This window comes from Pagrus pagrus (genome assembly GCF_965226575.1).
Source record: "Pagrus pagrus genome assembly, chromosome: 24".
Taxonomy (NCBI): domain Eukaryota; kingdom Metazoa; phylum Chordata; class Actinopteri; order Spariformes; family Sparidae; genus Pagrus; species Pagrus pagrus.
This window is the reverse complement of record NC_140206.1, coordinates 3035847-3052506: the sequence shown is the minus strand read 5'-3', so window position 1 is coordinate 3052506 and position 16660 is coordinate 3035847. Positions and strand designations below refer to the sequence as shown.

Below are 16660 nucleotides of genomic sequence, written 5' to 3'. Positions count from 1 at the left end.
TAAACATGAGTTCTTCTAACTCGAAGACTTTTGACTTTAAATGATGCTGAACAGTCGTTGAGTCAACTTAAGTTAACTGAAGATGAATTTTCAAGTTCAGCTAAAATAGAAAGAAAACTTTAAACAAACTATTCAACCTAAGTTAAGTTAACTCAAATATTTAAGGCTGTAATCAAACTGGAAACAGCCCAAAATTATTTAGTGTACAAAAGTAGCTGATAGATAAATAAGGTTTAAAAAAGAAACAATAACAATATGTGATATCTTGAATGAAGCCTGTCCTCCACTGTTAATAATTCCTCTCATGTGCATCCTCTTATCCTCGTGTTGCTCCATCATGAAGCCTGACTGGACCTGACTTCCTGCACAGCTGCTGTCATGCTGTGAGTGTATACAAGCAGGCGGACACGCTGAGCGCATACAGCTGCGTGTATATACAACGTAGTGATGTGTGAAGGCTGCTGCACGATGTCCCAACTGTCGGTTCCGAGTCCGGCGTGAAAGTTTGACTCTGGACCAAGTTTACTGAAGGTGTCCACTGGTTCTGGAGGAGAATGAATCAGACGTGAGTCAGTGAGTTGGCTGCAGATGAAGAGCAGTTTGGTTTTGTTTGGATCTGCTGATTCTCAGGATGTTTCAGATCGTGTCTGTTTCCAGTCGCAGCTCAGGAGCGCAGAGAGGAGCGCAGCTCTTGATTGGGATCATTATTGATCTGAACCCACGTGATGTTGATGGAGAGACGCTCGTGAGGACCCACCTACAGGCAGAGACTCCTCGGTGCTTCACTGCCTCCTCCCTCCTCTCCTGTTGTCATCTTACGCGCTGCGCGCTCACAGCTCGCAGACTCATTTCAGCCTCTTTCCTCTAATTATCCAACAGTTTGCGCCACTTTCCCAACAAACTTTCAATGGGACCCGACGACTGAGGCCAGCCTGCTGCATCTCTTTAGCCCCCGGAGGAGCCGCAGCCATGGACTGTTGCGCATTTGGTTGTGGATTTTTACGCATCGCCTTGCTGTGGGTCGTGCAGTTTGGAGCGTTTGCGCAAAATGGTAAGTGGATCAAAAACTTCTCTACAGCTCAAAATCCTCCAGCTGGTGCGCAGAAGATGCTTTAAGGCACAAAAGCACTTCATGATTTGGGGCATTTAGAATAAATAAACATCTTTTAATGATTCATTCGTTAAATATGAAACAGATAAAGGAACATCTTGCCTGTGACTGTGCAGAGCTGCGGGTCTTGGCCTGTGAAGCTGCATTCCGATCACTCAGCAGGTCCAGCAGAGGTTAGATGGACCTTCAGAGACAGAAAGAACAAACCTGCAGTCACATTCAGAGGACAGAAGCACACTGAGACACCCAACTCAAAGAAAGACAGATATTTCCGCTGAATGAATGTGCCAACTTTTGATTTAAACGCAAAAGTTCCTTAATTGATGCAGCAGCTCTTTATAAATCATTAATTATCACTTCACTTAAAGAAAATTAAGGTCCTGGATGTAAATTGAACTCAATTAAAACTACAAATTACTGAAGAAAAAGGTGATAAAATGCTTCAGAAACAACATGAACAGAAATAAAAACAGTCTCTGAGAGAAATCCTCATAACAATGCAGCTTTAATTGAAACAAGACAACAAAACTGAGTTGTGGTGACTCACTACACAACATTTAACACTTGTTGCTCAATGTAAGACTTCTCCAATCATGCTGTTGTCGTTCTGCCAGTTCTGACATCACACATGTGCCCCGAATTTAAAAAGACGACTGTAGAAAAGATGATTCTGATTTAAGCCCAAAAACTCAGATGTGATTCTTCTGTGAGCTGCTTTATTCACAGAGGAGCAGCTGTCAGGAAAGGTACGCCAAGGCAAATGTTCAGAGCCTCCCTCAGTAACATTTGGGATACATACATACATAAACCTCCTTAAACCTCCCATGACGGCACTATACTGCACCGCTGCTGCCTCAAAACCAGAGGTGGCAAAAGTCCACACACTGATACAGCTTCTTTACTCGAGTAAAAGTAATAGGTATAGTATAGGCTCTGAAATGTACTCACAGTATTAAACTCATATTAATATAATCCAAAGACTATTAAACTTAAAGGTAGAGTCAGTAGGATTTGTCCCAGCTGTTCCTGAACTGTTATTTTTCATTCCCGGGACGTCAAACAGCCACATCCGCCATTAAAGTGTCCTAACGAGCCTGTTTTGAAAATGTGAAGAGGAGAAAGTTCAGATATTGAAACTTTGGTACAGTAACAAAGTACTTCATTAATTTAAGATTTAATTGTTATTAATACACAGAAATGTTATGAATCACTGAACAAGGTTTGGATATGACAATTTTTTTCGTTGGTGTCAGATTATTTCTAACATATTGGTGATGAGCTCTGATTGGAGGGACCAGTGGTGAATTTTTTGCTTTGGGCCCCAAAGGACTACAGAAAAAACAGTGTCTTATTAATATTAACACATATTGATTCTGAATATTTAAACAGTTTCAGTACTCGACAGCATATTGACACAAATTGTTTTCACAGGCCTGAAACAAATGTTTCCAAAAGGTATGATATTTATGTCCAAGCCAAGAACAAAGTTGTACCTCATATATCTTATATATATATTCTCTATAAAAATATAAAATGTTATGTTGTTTCAATCCTCTTGGTTTCTGAAATGGTCTCAAACATCGATATTTTTGAAGGTACTGTATTGAATGGCAGCCAACGTGTTCCAAAACAATCCAAAAGCGTCAGTATTTGACTTTAAAGTGGTGATTTTATGACTGTAATCTGGTGTTTTCCATCCAGTTAATAATGCAAATATCTGATACAAGAGGAATCTTTGACTGGAGCCTGAAATCAACCAATGTGAACACACTGACTCACGCTTTAAATCCGATTAAACTCAATAAAGACTGCAACGTATATTTATTTTAAGTGTCGATTCATCTTGTTGATTGTTTTCTCGATTGATTGATTGATTGATTAGTTGTTTGGCAAAGATATTCAGTTTTCTGTCACAGAGGAGGAAAAAAAACAGAAACAAACCCTAACAAATAACTCAGTGATTAATCAATTATTAAAATAGCTGACGACTAGTCGATTACTTCTACTCAACTATAACAAAAGCTGTCATCTCCGTCCAACATGCCACCCTGTCTTCCCTCTCGCTCATATCTTTGTCTCCAGGACGTCCAACGACACATCAAAGCACGCGGTCGTAAAACTTTAAGGCAGCCCGTCGTAAAAAGAAGCGCTGTGGGTCGGCAGAGCTCTGCAACAAGAATACCAGGCATTTCTGTGCCAAAACAAACTCAACTCCTGTAACTGGAGGAGACGCATTTTCACACAAAATTCAAACAGTATTGGTTCAACAGGCTGAAAGACGCCTGTGGAAACCAGCAACAAGTCTTAAATTCTTCTCCAGGTGCTTAAAACGCCTCTAACCTCACTGAGCCCTCAGTTCATCAATGAAAAGTCATGTTGTGACACCAAACATCGTCCAGACCCACTGGACTTTATTCTGAAGTCTAGACAAGATACTGAAGTTTACTGAAACCCCAAACATCTGCCAATATTTTGTACTTGACTATCTTAGTCAATAACAGCTGCAGTAATGTGTTTTTCTGATTTTGGGAACATTTAAGTCCAACTGTGAGTCAAAAATGAAACATTTCTGGATCTCAGTGTTGTGTCCTACGAGACAAAACTCAAATATCTGGTACTTTAGTAGCATAAAACAAAAAACAGAGGTCGTTTTGCATCTGTTCGCAAATTGTTCTGCGCCTTATGCCTTTTTCAGGTTGAGGTAATTCAGTAACTTGATTACAAAGCCATGCTAGCAGCCCTGTGAGGCTGCACAAAGGGGCTTTGAGCTAATGCTAACATGGCCACAATAGAAATGCTAAACTGCTAATGCTTAGCAGGTGTAATATTTAGCATTCTCACATCAAGTTAAGCATGTTAGCATGCTAACATCCGCTAATTGGGAATCAGAACGTACAGCATTTGGTCATGCATTGCCCACTGAGAGTTTAAACAGTTCCCAAAAATTCAGGACCGTTCACCCAAAAATCAAAAAACCTGTTATCATTATTTATTTTGCCACAATGTTTTTATCTGCGTTACCAAGTTTTGGAGCTGAGCTATCGGGTGTAAAGATGTCTGCCTTCTCTGGAAAATAAGTTCACATCAGAACACTTTTCTTTCCACTGACTCACCGCTGACTTTTCAAAATGTAGTGTTTTTTTGGCGCTTCGAGCACCAGAAGCCACGTGACATCTAGTTTTATTATATTCAAGAGAAGGCAGATATCTCTCTGAAAAAGCATCTACAATCTTTGCCAGTGGTGGCGTGAAAAAAGAAAACACAGCTTCAGGAAACTTGAGAGCAGCCGTTCCAGTGACATTTAGAGCGTAAAAGTGAAAATTCTGGCTTGATGGCGAGGTTACAGAGAAAGGTCAAGTGGTCATCCTCTGGGGAACGTAAATGTCTGAAGAACATTTCACGGCAATCCATCTGATGATGAGATATTTCAGTCCGGACCAAAGGGGTCAAAGCGGCTACTGTATGTGAACCCTTTCAGTTAATTGATTCTCGCGTGTCCTCTTCTTTTATTTACATCATAAATGTGCTTCTTCTTCCTCTTGTGCAGACTTTTATTGGAGAGTTTTTGTGTCTCTCACTGGTATGAATGCTGCTTTTTCACTTGTAAGGAAAAGAAACTCTGGACAAAACATATAGTTTCTGATTTAAATGCAGACAATCAATCACGTTGAAGTGTTATCTACCACAAAACATATTTAATGTTGATAATGAGTCCTCAAAAGACCCGTAACCAGAGTTAGTTAACACCACGCTCTTTCAAATGTGTTTTATTTCCTGATAAACTGGAGGCTTCCCCGCAGAGTCCCTGCACATCTGGGCTGCTGAGGGCCTCCCTCCCAGTGGGATCTCCTCCCGCCCAGGGGGACACTTCATTAGCTCACCCCCTCCCCGTCAGCTCTGTAAACTCATTAAGCCGCCAATTGGAGTAGTTTAGCCAGCAGCCAAAGTCTCGCCGATTGTCCTCCTGCCTGAAAAACCTGGCTGTTTGGACAACCTGTGACCTCGAGTCTTGTCAGCGGAGCTTCCAGACGAGGTATAAACAAAAGCATTTGCTTTCAAGGGGCTGTCAACATGAAGACAAGCCCGTAAGACCTTGTTTAGGTTTGGGATCACTGGCAGTAACTTCGCCCTGTCCATTCAAGGCTTTGACGGTCTCGAGACATCCTAAATACCCAGAATGTTTGTCCTCCCTGATGTGGCTTTACTCAGCCGCCACAATCAAACTCAAACAGGAGACAGGGAACTTGTTTTGTCCGCTGGAAGTGAAAGAACAGCTTGTTCTTGTTGTTTGGCTTCTGTTGACGACTTCGACCCCTTTCACTTCACAGATCTGAAGCTTTTGAGAGTTTGCTAGTGTGGAAAACTACATGTTCTGCTTCAAATAATTCCTCCCGGTCGGTTTCAGCCTCCAGCTGCAGGCGGTGTTCACAGGCCTGTCATGCGCCATTGGCTTTAGCGTCCTTTCCCGGGGCAAGTTTAGAGAGGCGAGAGGCTCGCAGGAATGTCTGTTATTCTTAGCAATTTAGATAACCTCCGGGGGTGAAATGATCCTTCCTGCTCACCTCCTCAACGCCTACTGGCAGTTCAAAGAGCAAATGGTACACATCATTTTGTCACCTCTTCCGTGCTACCACTTCTTGTCATTTGCTTTGATAATGAGTGGTAATTTCTACGATCCGTGAGTTGTTTTCGTCCGTCTGTGTTGTTTCTGCACTCCAGTTCACAGTGAGCACCTGTCAGTCAAACGGCCTCTCTGTGTCATTTCAGCTACTGGCGTCATCGCTGCTCATAGTTAATACACTGTTGTGCAAATGTTTCTGCATACCATACAGTACGGTGGCCCTGAGGGTCAAAACACAAGAACAAATCAGAAAACAACAACATTTCAGAAAACATGATAATATTTCAGAAAAATACATTTCACAAAACTAACAACATTTTAGAAATCACAACATGTGTTGTGTAATATGCAATGATACAAGTTTGTTGTGTTTTCTGAAACATTGTTGTGTTTGTTGCTTTAAATGTTGTTGTGTTTTGACCCTCAGGGCCACCGTAAAACAACAAGTAAGCAAATGCACAGAAAATAGAAAAGATCAGTTGGATCAATGTTCTGTCTCAGTGTAGAAACATGTTTTATATGATGGTAACAATGACATCAATTCAATCTTTAGTCTTTTGTTCCAGTCAACGAAGTAAAACTTTGCTCTTTTGATTTGTTATGTCGCAGTTTAAAGAGGGTCGGTTGGGTTTCATCCAACAGTAATAACATTAAGACTTAGTAATTAACTTTTAAACTTAAGGTAGTTTATTCACCATTCTGACAGAAGGGGATTCAAAGTGCTTTACAAGGCACAGAAACACATTTAAAAGACTCGAGTGGGCTCCATTTTGAAGGTGGGATTAGTTTTTGAGGTGTTAGACTTAACACAACTGAGTTTTATGATTATTGATCTGTTTGGTCAACAACTGTAGCTAGCAATGAAGTCTGGAACGGCAGATGTGTAACCCACAACAATGCACACTTGTTAAAAGTTACTTCTCTCACTTTAATGGCATAATCACACGCAGCAGTGGTGGTTTCATTTTATTTTCAGTGGTCAGTGTCTTTTATTTGTTGCTGTTACAACGGATATAAAACTTTGGTTTTCATCATTGAAGTGAGTTTTACTAAACCAGATCACGTAGAGCTGTTGAGTTTATGTTTAAATCTGTTTTTTCAAACAATTAAAGTCCAGCAGAGCAACGATTAACCTAAGTTTGATAAAATACTTCACTTCTTAGCTTCTCTGGAGTCTCATGGACGTTTCAACAGATGTTTACGTTGAGGTATAATTTACGATCTCTACCCATATATCATCCGGCCAAAGATAAAATTAAGACTAAGATTGTTTCAAACTGCTATTCCCAAGACCAACAATACACTTTCACCCTCCAGTTTAAATAAATCCTTCTACCTACAGCGTACTGAGGGAGATAAGACTTCTTGGTCAAGCCAAGGACACTCAGACATTTCCCATGACAGCATGAGCTGCTTTTGTTTCGTCTATCTTTGTCATGTCTGTCCTCTCTATACAAAACCAAACAGCCGGACTCCGTCAAAGATAAAGACATGACTCCGGGGTAAACCCGCTCATCTGAGAGTCTTGAGTTTTCATTTCCTCTTCATTAAATTGACACATCTGGAACTCAAAAAGAGAAAAGAGAGGAAGAGATTGATATTTCATTAAAGGCGAGCTTCCAAAAAGTTTTCTACGGTGAAGAAAAGGAGCCACAATAACACTTAGTGTCTGTTTCTCAGCCTGGAACAATCCATTTTACTTGTTTTGAACTTTAACAGAATAACATCTGCTGAAAGTCCTCTTTCTCCTCCTCTCAGCTCCAGAGTGTTTCCCAGGAGGCCATCGGACTCTGCGTAATCCCTATCGCAGCGTGGACTTCGACTCCACAGAGATCCAGAACAAGGCCATCCAGGACCTGATCTGTGACCACTCGCTCTCGCCGGGCTGGTACAGATTCAGGATCAACAACAAGCCGGCGGAGATGCCGACGACCTGCGTTGAGGTGAGTCAGAGTTCGTCCAAAAAACTCTCTCCCGTGTCTCCCGTCTTTTGCCAAAAAATATCATCCTCTGCCAGTGCAATCATCCAGCATGCAGCAGAGTGGTTTAATAAGCAGCTTCAGTCCAGGTGGAGGGTATAATAACCCCCTCGCTGCAGGTAATGACTGTTTCTGTCGACGCCCCTCCTGCAGATGAACCGCTGTGGTACTCAGGCTCCGGTGTGGCTGTCACTGAAGGACGCCTCCCTGCCGCGACCCGGCGAGGTCCGCCAGCTCTCAGCCTGCGCAACCTGGCAGTTCTTCCACGGCAGCACCAAGGACTGCTGCCTCTTCAGGATCCCCGTCACGGTGCGCAACTGCGGCGAGTTCCTGGTCTACTACCTGCAGCCCACGCAGGGGTGCATGGGATACTGCGCTAAAGGTGAACATGACATGAAGTCTCAGCCGCTCTGTGCTGTTAGCAAAGGACAAAGTTGTACATTACTGTCTTGAGGCCGAAATCTACACTGATATTTACAAATCTGATAGATATACTGGCCAATAGATCCAGACATATCACAGACATTTTTGATAAGATGCCAATGTATCGGGAAGCGTGTTTCTATAGTTCATGTTCGTCTTTTTGGAAAATCCAATGGATGACCCCTTAATCTGGCTGTCAGTAGTTTGTTTCACTGAATATCAATAATTATAAGACACTAATACCTCGTCTTTTCTCTTTATAAAGACCAGATAGTGCAGGTAGGACTGCAGGGTCATTACTTGACTTGGACTCAATGACTTAGATCACGTCTGATAGATATTGACAATATCTTCTACTAATTCATTAGTAATACAATATCACACATGCTTATAATAGCCATAGATATGTAAATCATGTTAATGTGGACAGGAGCTTTTATTACGGGCTGTTTATGGGCAAAGTTTAACTTTTTGTTGCTTGAAAAGAGTCAATAAAAACTTCCATCAATCCAATATTTGATCAACATTTCATATCATGTACGACATTTAAATGAAGGAAGCAAACTAACCTAACTTTATTTTTTTTGTTTTGTGTCAATACTGAGAAGAAATCTGATAAATGTTCATGTTTCAGTTGCTGCAGAGTTGGGACCCAGACTCTGTCCGCCAGGTGAGGTCGAAGTCAACGGCCGATGCAAAGGTGAGACTTCCTGAGACTGTAGAAGAAGTGTAAGAAAAGATGTCCATCATAGTCTCCTTAACACAAAGTCCACATCTTCAGATTACTACAATCAGTGTTGTTTTTGATCACTGTGTTACACTTCTTTACTCCTCCGTCTGTGTTTTCAGCCGCCGTCCCGTCCCTGCCGTCCCGACCAGCGATCACCCCAGAGCTCATCGGCCAAAGCGTCCACCTGAAGTGCTCCTTCATCCCGCCGCCGTGGAGCCAGCCGCTGGGCTTCCAAGTGGTTTGGGCCAGACACATCGGCCACAGCATGAAGGCCGAGATCAAGCAGGAATCCACGCTGAAGCCCTTCTCTGTGGTGGAGATGGATGGTCTTCACTTCAGGCTCGGAGAGACGGTAATTCCTGCCAGACCTGCGAGTGCAGAAAGTTTCGGGGAGCACATGTGGAGGGTTTGACCCCTCCAGCGGGCAGCGTAAGCCTTGGATCACGCTGACCTCTTTTTGGCTGGGTTCAGACTTACAAAGCAAAGGCAGAGAGGTAACATGTGTCGTATCCCGTTAGGAGAAAGCAAGAGGAGGGTGGGGAAGTTAAATCAGTTGCAGGTTGGGAAAGCCTCGCTCCACATGCTTCTCGTTTAAAACTCTCCATTCAAATCTCCGCAGTGAATTCTAGTGACGTTATATTTACATGGACAGATGCACATTCATACAATAAAGTTGTTGTTTTACACAGTTTTCTCAACCAACAGCTCGGCACTTCCACAGTGGAGTCACCTGTTCGTGGGCATTCGTCTGGCTGTTTTATTTTGATCGCACAGGTTTTGGGTTAAATGTACCGTACCAATCGCTTTAAGGACGAGGATTAGCGTCCTCCTACCGTGGAAAACATCCCAGAAACGTGCCCACATTCGTTATCATGGGAAGCTTTTGAATAAAATTGCGGATCGGACTGGAGAATCCACAGTTTGGCAACGTTTCCTCAGTCGTTGGTTATTAATGACGTTGCTTTTATATCTCTGTGGTAAACTTGAAACATTAACAGTTTCCTGCACAGCCTCATTTCCCAAATAACCAGCACCCAGAGGCTGCTGACGGCTCTCATTTCCCGGAGAAATTATCAGTTGCCAGGAAACATTAAGTAATTAGATTTTTTAAAGTGATGCTTTTTGAAACCGAGGTGAAGTCACCCCGCCACAGCTGTGGACCATTGTGCTGCCATATTTGGACACCAGGGTTGTATTAGCTGCGTCTGGAACGTGTTGCAGAGGGCCGTCGTTAACACATGTTGATGTAGCAGCTGAGTCGGGTCAGAGGTCATCTTCATGTTTTTAACCGTGAGAGTGAGTCAAATGTTGGAGCTGTACTCTGAGCTACATGGGGACATGTTTGGATAAATCACAAATACCACGTCTGTCGTACATCGTTAGTCTTTCGCAAGACTAACAAGCACAATTTCAAGAGTCTCTGTCACTTGGAATTAGAATCAGAAAATGTTCATGTTAGGTTTTGTAAAGCTTAAAAATAGATAGTAGCAGAAATTTAAAGTTTAAAAACCCAACCAGAGTCCGTCTATGCAGGGCAGGATTGTGTTTTAAAGACTCTGTTACACCTTTATCTTTCACTTCTCTTACACATATGTGATTTTAGGGATTAAGACAAGCATCAAATTATGTTTTGTTTTGCAGTTCTCCTGCAGTGTGTCGACTTTCAGAGTCAACTCCAGCCACAGCAGATCTCCTCCAAAAGAAAGCGAGAGTTTCTACGCCGGATTGAAGGTAAACGTTCCAAAAGTTAAAGTTTTCCACTTTATAAACAACAAAACCCAATGTAGGTCGACACATTATGATTAGAAATTGAAGAAAAATAAACATTGGCTTTTCATTACCTTATGTTTCTTTCTTTAAGTACATAAAAAAATGATTCATGCAACCACTTTCTTTCCAGAAAGGTGAAACCGTCAAACAATCCCCCAATAAATAAATTTCCTGTTTCCTTTCTATACCTCCAGCAACAATTATCCTTCACAGGTCTCATTCTTGAAGTTTCACTGGAATATAATAATACTGGTGTTTGATGGTGTAATGTGTAAATATGCCCAGTGTATCTCTGACAAACCACCTTAAATGTGTTGCTATGTTGTTAGCACCAATCTACACCAAGTACTTGAGAGCTCCTGTTGGAAAAAACCTTGGTTAGTTGAAATCTTCCCCAAACTCACCAAAGTCTCTTCTTCTTCAGTTTTCTCCAGACTCGCTCCACATAGCCGAGAACAGTAAGGAGCACCAGGTGACCGTCCACAGCACGGTGCCCATCCCCTGCTACGACCCCGACCACGGCCACCAGTGTGGAGTCCCTCTGGCTCTGAGCGTCCATGACCCAGGTCAGACCTGCAGGAAACCTGGATTCGTCAACCTTATCTTCTCTTATCTATGATGGGGACAGTTGATACACATTGACCATCTTGTTAAGTTGTTTAACTGAGTGGATTGAGCCACAGCTGACCAAACAAACCATTCTTTAGGCCTCAATATCTCCTTAGCAGGAGTCACTACAGGTGGATAGGGTGACATGTTTAACTAACAGATATCACCATGAAACCTTGGACATATATTTTTATCACTCCATAAATCAGACTGTCAACTGTCAAAAAAAAATCAATTTTCGCCATGTTTTTAGGTATAAAATGTTCTACAAATCAGGCTGTGAATGATATATGAACAAACCCCTCTGTAAATAGGAATAAAACAGGAAAGGTTGGTGTATGTAAGGGCTGCTGAAGTAAAGATTTCTGGCGCAGAGTCTGAGAAATAAACATATTGTTCAGTAAATTTGCTGGTGCATGAAAAAAACGATGTTTCATCTGTAGTGTCTCCCCGTAACTGGACAATGATATTCAAAACACAAACTAGAGAAACGGAAAATTGAGACCTTAAGATCATTTTAATGCCGTCATCCCTGAGAAATCCAAATGTCATCACATGCAACGAGATCAGAGAAGACTCCTATTTCATGCAGAAAACTCTTTGGCTCTTCTTCTCTGCTCCGACTTGCCCTGTACATCACATCAAAGCCAGCTCAGAAAGACATTATTACAGTTCTGCAGGCAGCTGTGCATCGTCCGTTAACACTAACTTAGTCCTGTGTTGACGTCCACAGACAGTCTTGGACATGAGGCTTCTAATGTGGCGCTGTCCGCCTGCCAGGTGGAGCTCCAGCCTAATGCCTGCAGTGATGGCAGCTGCGGCCGGGCGGCGTTTTTTGTCACAGCTGTCACCGATTTCACCAGAGACGGGAATCGGCCGAGTCTGATCGGTGTTTTGCCCGGACACAGCGCACCAAGACTCTGGAGAAACTACATCCCAACGTCCCTGAAAGTGAGTTCTTTGGATGTTCAAGGATAAACATGCATGAATCTGATGTTATCTCGTTAGCAAGGGGTGATTGATTTATTTGATTCCCATTTATGATGAAAAGTTAATTCAAAGTCAGCTCTATTTTACTTTAAAACTGTGTTGTCCATGCAGAAGTTCATGGGATTTGATGTGGAGACATCCAAAGTGTAGAGAACAGTGTCCCTTGAGGGCAGTTCAAGAGATCCTTCAGGGTTTTTCAGGAGTTCATGAAGAAGTTCAAGTTATTCTTGAGGGTGTTCTAGGGAACTTAAAGGGATCCTTGTACAGGTTTTAGTGGCCCCCAACAAGGATCAATGAGTACTCCAATAGGTTCCCTAATCCTAGATGGGCTTCCAGTTGTCTTTGAAAGAGATTAAAGAGAGACGGAGATGGAGATGGAGATTACCTTAAATAGGTTTCGACATCCAAATTTAAGCGAAAGTGTCCCTTTGGGGAGTTGAAGAGATCCTTGAGGGTTTTTAAGGGCTTTATAAAAAAGTTTGAGTTATTCTTGAGGGTATTCTTTGGATCTTTAAGGGATCCTTGTCCAGGTTTTGTGGCCCACAAGGGGGATCAATGAGTACTTCAAGAGATTCCTGTCATCCTTGAGGGGCTTCCAGTTGTCTTTGATGAAGATCTTGGAGAGAAATTTGGACCATTTATGGACCTTAAATGATCTTTCATTGTTTTGGAGAAACTGAAGAAACTTTAGGAAACTATTCCATAAGTAAAAGAGGTCTTTGTGGTACCAGAGATCTTTTTGGATGTTTTAAAAGTAATGTTGTGCCATGGATCCTTGATATTAAGGTCCTTTGGTATGCAAACTGCATTGGAGGTGGTCCTGGAGGGGTATCATGAATCAGTTAAGAAGGTATCAGGGCTAAAAAAATAAATGAAGTTTTAAGTAAAAGCAGTGCGATATAATTATGTAAATATTACTGTAATCAGAGAGGATTAAAAAGATGGCTGTAATTGCAGGTTTCTCTGTCGTAATGTTTACATATACACAGTGCTTTTTAAAATGAAGGGGAGGGTTCAGGTTTAGTGCCAAAAGTGTGGCTTTGACATGATGTTTAAAGAGAGCTGTTCAGTGTGGTCATTACTCGCATCTATACAAGCTATTACGTTACGTAATACATGATGTCAGCCCTCCAGACATTGTGTCTCTGAGGAGCCTCTTGCAGAGGAGTTTTCCCATCTGTGTTTAGTGAAAACATCAAAGCCAAAGGTCGGCGGGTCAACGGGTGGAGCCCCCCTAATCTTTGCTCTACTGACTTCTGCCCTCAGGTCACGGTCCAGGACGTTCCCACTTCCATCTGCTACTCCCTGACTGACCCACATGTTATTACCCTGGACGGCAGGTAATTTACCTCCTAATCGGTTCCCAGCAGACGCCAAATGGGAGTTTGAGCTTCAGTTTGGCATTAAAGCACAGGAGTGGCACGATTCTCCAAATAGATGATTCGATTTAATTCTCAATTTAAATACATTTCCGCACTGACGGCTCTACCATTGTTAGACTATCATATCTGGATTCATAAAGATCGACAGATCATTGGTTTTATTTCCTGAACTGTCATTTATGTTTTCAGATTCTTCTTTAAAAACTAGAATGGCATTCAGTAGAGTTCATACCTCTGCCAAGCCCCAACAGTCCCCATTAGTTCATGCAAGCATGATTAGATATCAAATGAAATACAGTTTATTTAAATCTGCTAGATCTGGATTTTGTGTGGATCTTCGTCAAATTGTACTCACTAATAGATACCAGCCACCTAAATATGACAATTTTTTGTCATCAAGATGCAGTATTGATCTGTCTCTTTACCTGGATCTGCACCAAAAGTAAATGGGGTCCAGTAAATGAGGATTCCAAGAGTTCAACAAAAAATACCACCCTGATTCAGTAATAAACAACAAAAGATAGATCTTCTTAAATCAATAATCAATCTCTGAAATAGAAAAACATCTCAGATGATGTCGGAGTTTCCTCCAGTGGTTAATCATCTTCTTGCAAACAGAATAAGTGAGGCTGCAGGCTACCACTAAGCTAGCTGTGCTGTCTTTGAAAGTGTTGTTGATTTCGATGATCAAAATTGAAAGCTAATATCCATCGGTTTACAATGTAGAACCAAAATCGTGACACCCCTATTAAAACACAAGATGAACTCAGATATTGACATATTTTGATATCCTTCTGTCAATCAGGCGATATGAAAACCACCAGACTGGCACCTTCGTCCTTTACCGGAGCCTCGTCAGGGACTTCGAGGTCCACTCTCGCCAGTGGGACTGCGGCAGCCGACACTACGCTGTCGCCTGCAACTGTGGCGTTGCGGTGCGAGAGGAGAACGACGTTGCTGTTTTCGACATGTGCAATGGTCAGCCGCAGGAAACCAGGCCACAGCTTACCCTGAAGAACGTGGGTGACAGGGAGGGCAGTCGGGTCAGGGTCCTGGAGTCCCACCAGGGGAAGAAGGTCACCGTAGGTATCCGAACATTTTGACACTGGTATAGATTTGTTTGGAAAATCTTTACATGCTGTTTGCTTGAATCATGAGTCAGTTGCATGAGGCATCTTGGAAGGAAATTTGATCAAGAATGCAAAGAATTTGCATCAGGAGGTTTTGTTAACTAGCTACTGGATTGTGACTCTCCTCTTGTAGTTGATCTTTCCCTCCGGGGCCTTTGTTAGGGCTGATGTTGGCGATTGGGGGATGAGTCTGTCCGTCCGTGCGCCCAGCGTTGACTACAGCAACACACAAGGCCTCTGCGGTACTTTCAACCGCAACGGCAACAACGACTTCCTCGGCTCTGATGGTGTCTCCTTTGCACCCGATGACCTGCCACGCTTCATAGAGGCCTGGAGGTCAGTTCACAGCAGCAATTAGTGGGTTTGTTTCGCTTTAAATTCATGACTGATTTTTGATTCTTTGTTCCTTTGTGTGTGTGCTAGGATAGCTCCAGGTGAGAGTTTATTCGACAAGACACCTCCTGGGACGGTGGAGGAGTTCAGGAGGCCTTTCTGTCAGTGCCAAAAAGGATACAGCACTTCTCATCACAGTGGCAGAGGGTTGAGGGACTCGTACAGTCCTTCCGCACACTCCGACTGCATAGCGTACAATAATGTGGATTACACATCTGTGTTCCCTTTCATGGATACAACAGTGGAATACATCAAAAGTCCAGAGACAGAGGAAAGCATCCTGGATATGTCTGACTTTAACAGTCATCCTCTGGAGAGGAGGCACCTTCAGCGTCACAGCGAGAACAATAAAAACAGTGAACTGGACGGTGAGTTCCAGGAGGATCTTCTGCTGTCTGTTGACAGGCCAAAGAGACAGGCTTTGTTTGAATTCCAGCCGGTCTTTGCTGCTCAGAGCCTCAGCCAGGCCGATCTGGAGAACCTTGCATACTTCTTCCCTGAGGATCATTTGGCGGAAGCCCGTCCGGAGGTGCAACCTCAGTGGCCCACGCCAAGTGGCCTCACCTCGGCCAAAGCTCTGGAGGTGTGCCAGATAGCTTTGGCCAACTCCACCGTTGGTGCGGTGTGCCGAGGGCTGCTGGGACGCCGCCTGGATGAGGCGGTGGATCTCTGCATTTTGGACCTGCAGCTCAAAGACGACCTGGGCTGGGAGGAGGCACTGCTGCCATACCTGGAGAACGAGTGCGAGAGGAGGCTGTTGGAAAACCGGACCCAGAGAGCGTTGGAGGTGGGTGGTCCAGAAGGAGCATCCAGGGAGGTGGTGACAGCGCTGCGCTGTCCCAACTTTTGCAACGGAAATGGAGAGTGCACAGAGTGGGGTTGCCAGTGCTATCCCAGCTACAGCTTCTACGACTGCAGCCTAGCCATCAGTGAGTAATCAGAGACAGATGTTCCCATCCTTAATGGGTTTAGCAGATCATTAAATGATTTTACTTTGCTCAAACTACACTGCCTTACCATAGTGTACAACTGTAGAATCATCCTCAGTATAGTGCATCTAAGTTTTTCTCAGTGAATCCAGAATAAAGCTACAGTATGAATTGATCACAACAAGGTTCATGGAGTCAATTTCAGAAGACCTAGCCCATGAAATAGATTAACACCCTTAGTCCAGCAGTTGTAGAGAATACAGATACCTTCTTTGTAGAAGTCGGTGTCTTAGACCTCCAGAAAGTGGTCCACAGCAGCAATAACACCATCATAACTGTCAAAAGGCAACCATTGAGCTACTTCTTCATGTTGGAGAAGAGGTTGTAGACTAAGGAATGCCAACTCAGGTGACTAGGACCCCAGGAGGACTAGCTGGCTTCATGACGTAAGCTGATTTAGATCCTAATTAACTAATAAATAAATAATTGGGCGAGTGTTGGATAAGCTCTAATGTGTGTACCTAGATGGCAGCTATCAGCACTTTGGACTTCTGGACTTTTTTCTCAGACAGTGCTGACTTGCAGAAATACTG

The 16660-nt window shown here is 43.0% G+C and overlaps 1 protein-coding gene across 3 annotated transcripts in view; it reads left to right on the top strand.

Moving 5' to 3' along the window:
• The window catches only part of LOC311253308 (von Willebrand factor D and EGF domain-containing protein), a 31759-nt gene continuing 15099 nt past the window's right edge, over nucleotides 1-16660 (top strand). For all 3 annotated transcript variants that reach the window (XM_084347186.1, XM_084347185.1, XM_084347184.1), the window contains exons 1-12: nucleotides 1-1051; nucleotides 7491-7675; nucleotides 7865-8093; nucleotides 8769-8834; nucleotides 8984-9216; nucleotides 10506-10595; nucleotides 11059-11200; nucleotides 11977-12194; nucleotides 13500-13573; nucleotides 14421-14697; nucleotides 14879-15081; nucleotides 15169-16067. In XM_084347186.1, the coding sequence (XP_084203312.1) occupies nucleotides 970-1051; nucleotides 7491-7675; nucleotides 7865-8093; nucleotides 8769-8834; nucleotides 8984-9216; nucleotides 10506-10595; nucleotides 11059-11200; nucleotides 11977-12194; nucleotides 13500-13573; nucleotides 14421-14697; nucleotides 14879-15081; nucleotides 15169-16067 (2698 nt within the window). In that variant the 5' untranslated portion in view covers nucleotides 1-969. The remainder of the gene's footprint in view (nucleotides 1052-7490; nucleotides 7676-7864; nucleotides 8094-8768; nucleotides 8835-8983; nucleotides 9217-10505; nucleotides 10596-11058; nucleotides 11201-11976; nucleotides 12195-13499; nucleotides 13574-14420; nucleotides 14698-14878; nucleotides 15082-15168; nucleotides 16068-16660) is intronic.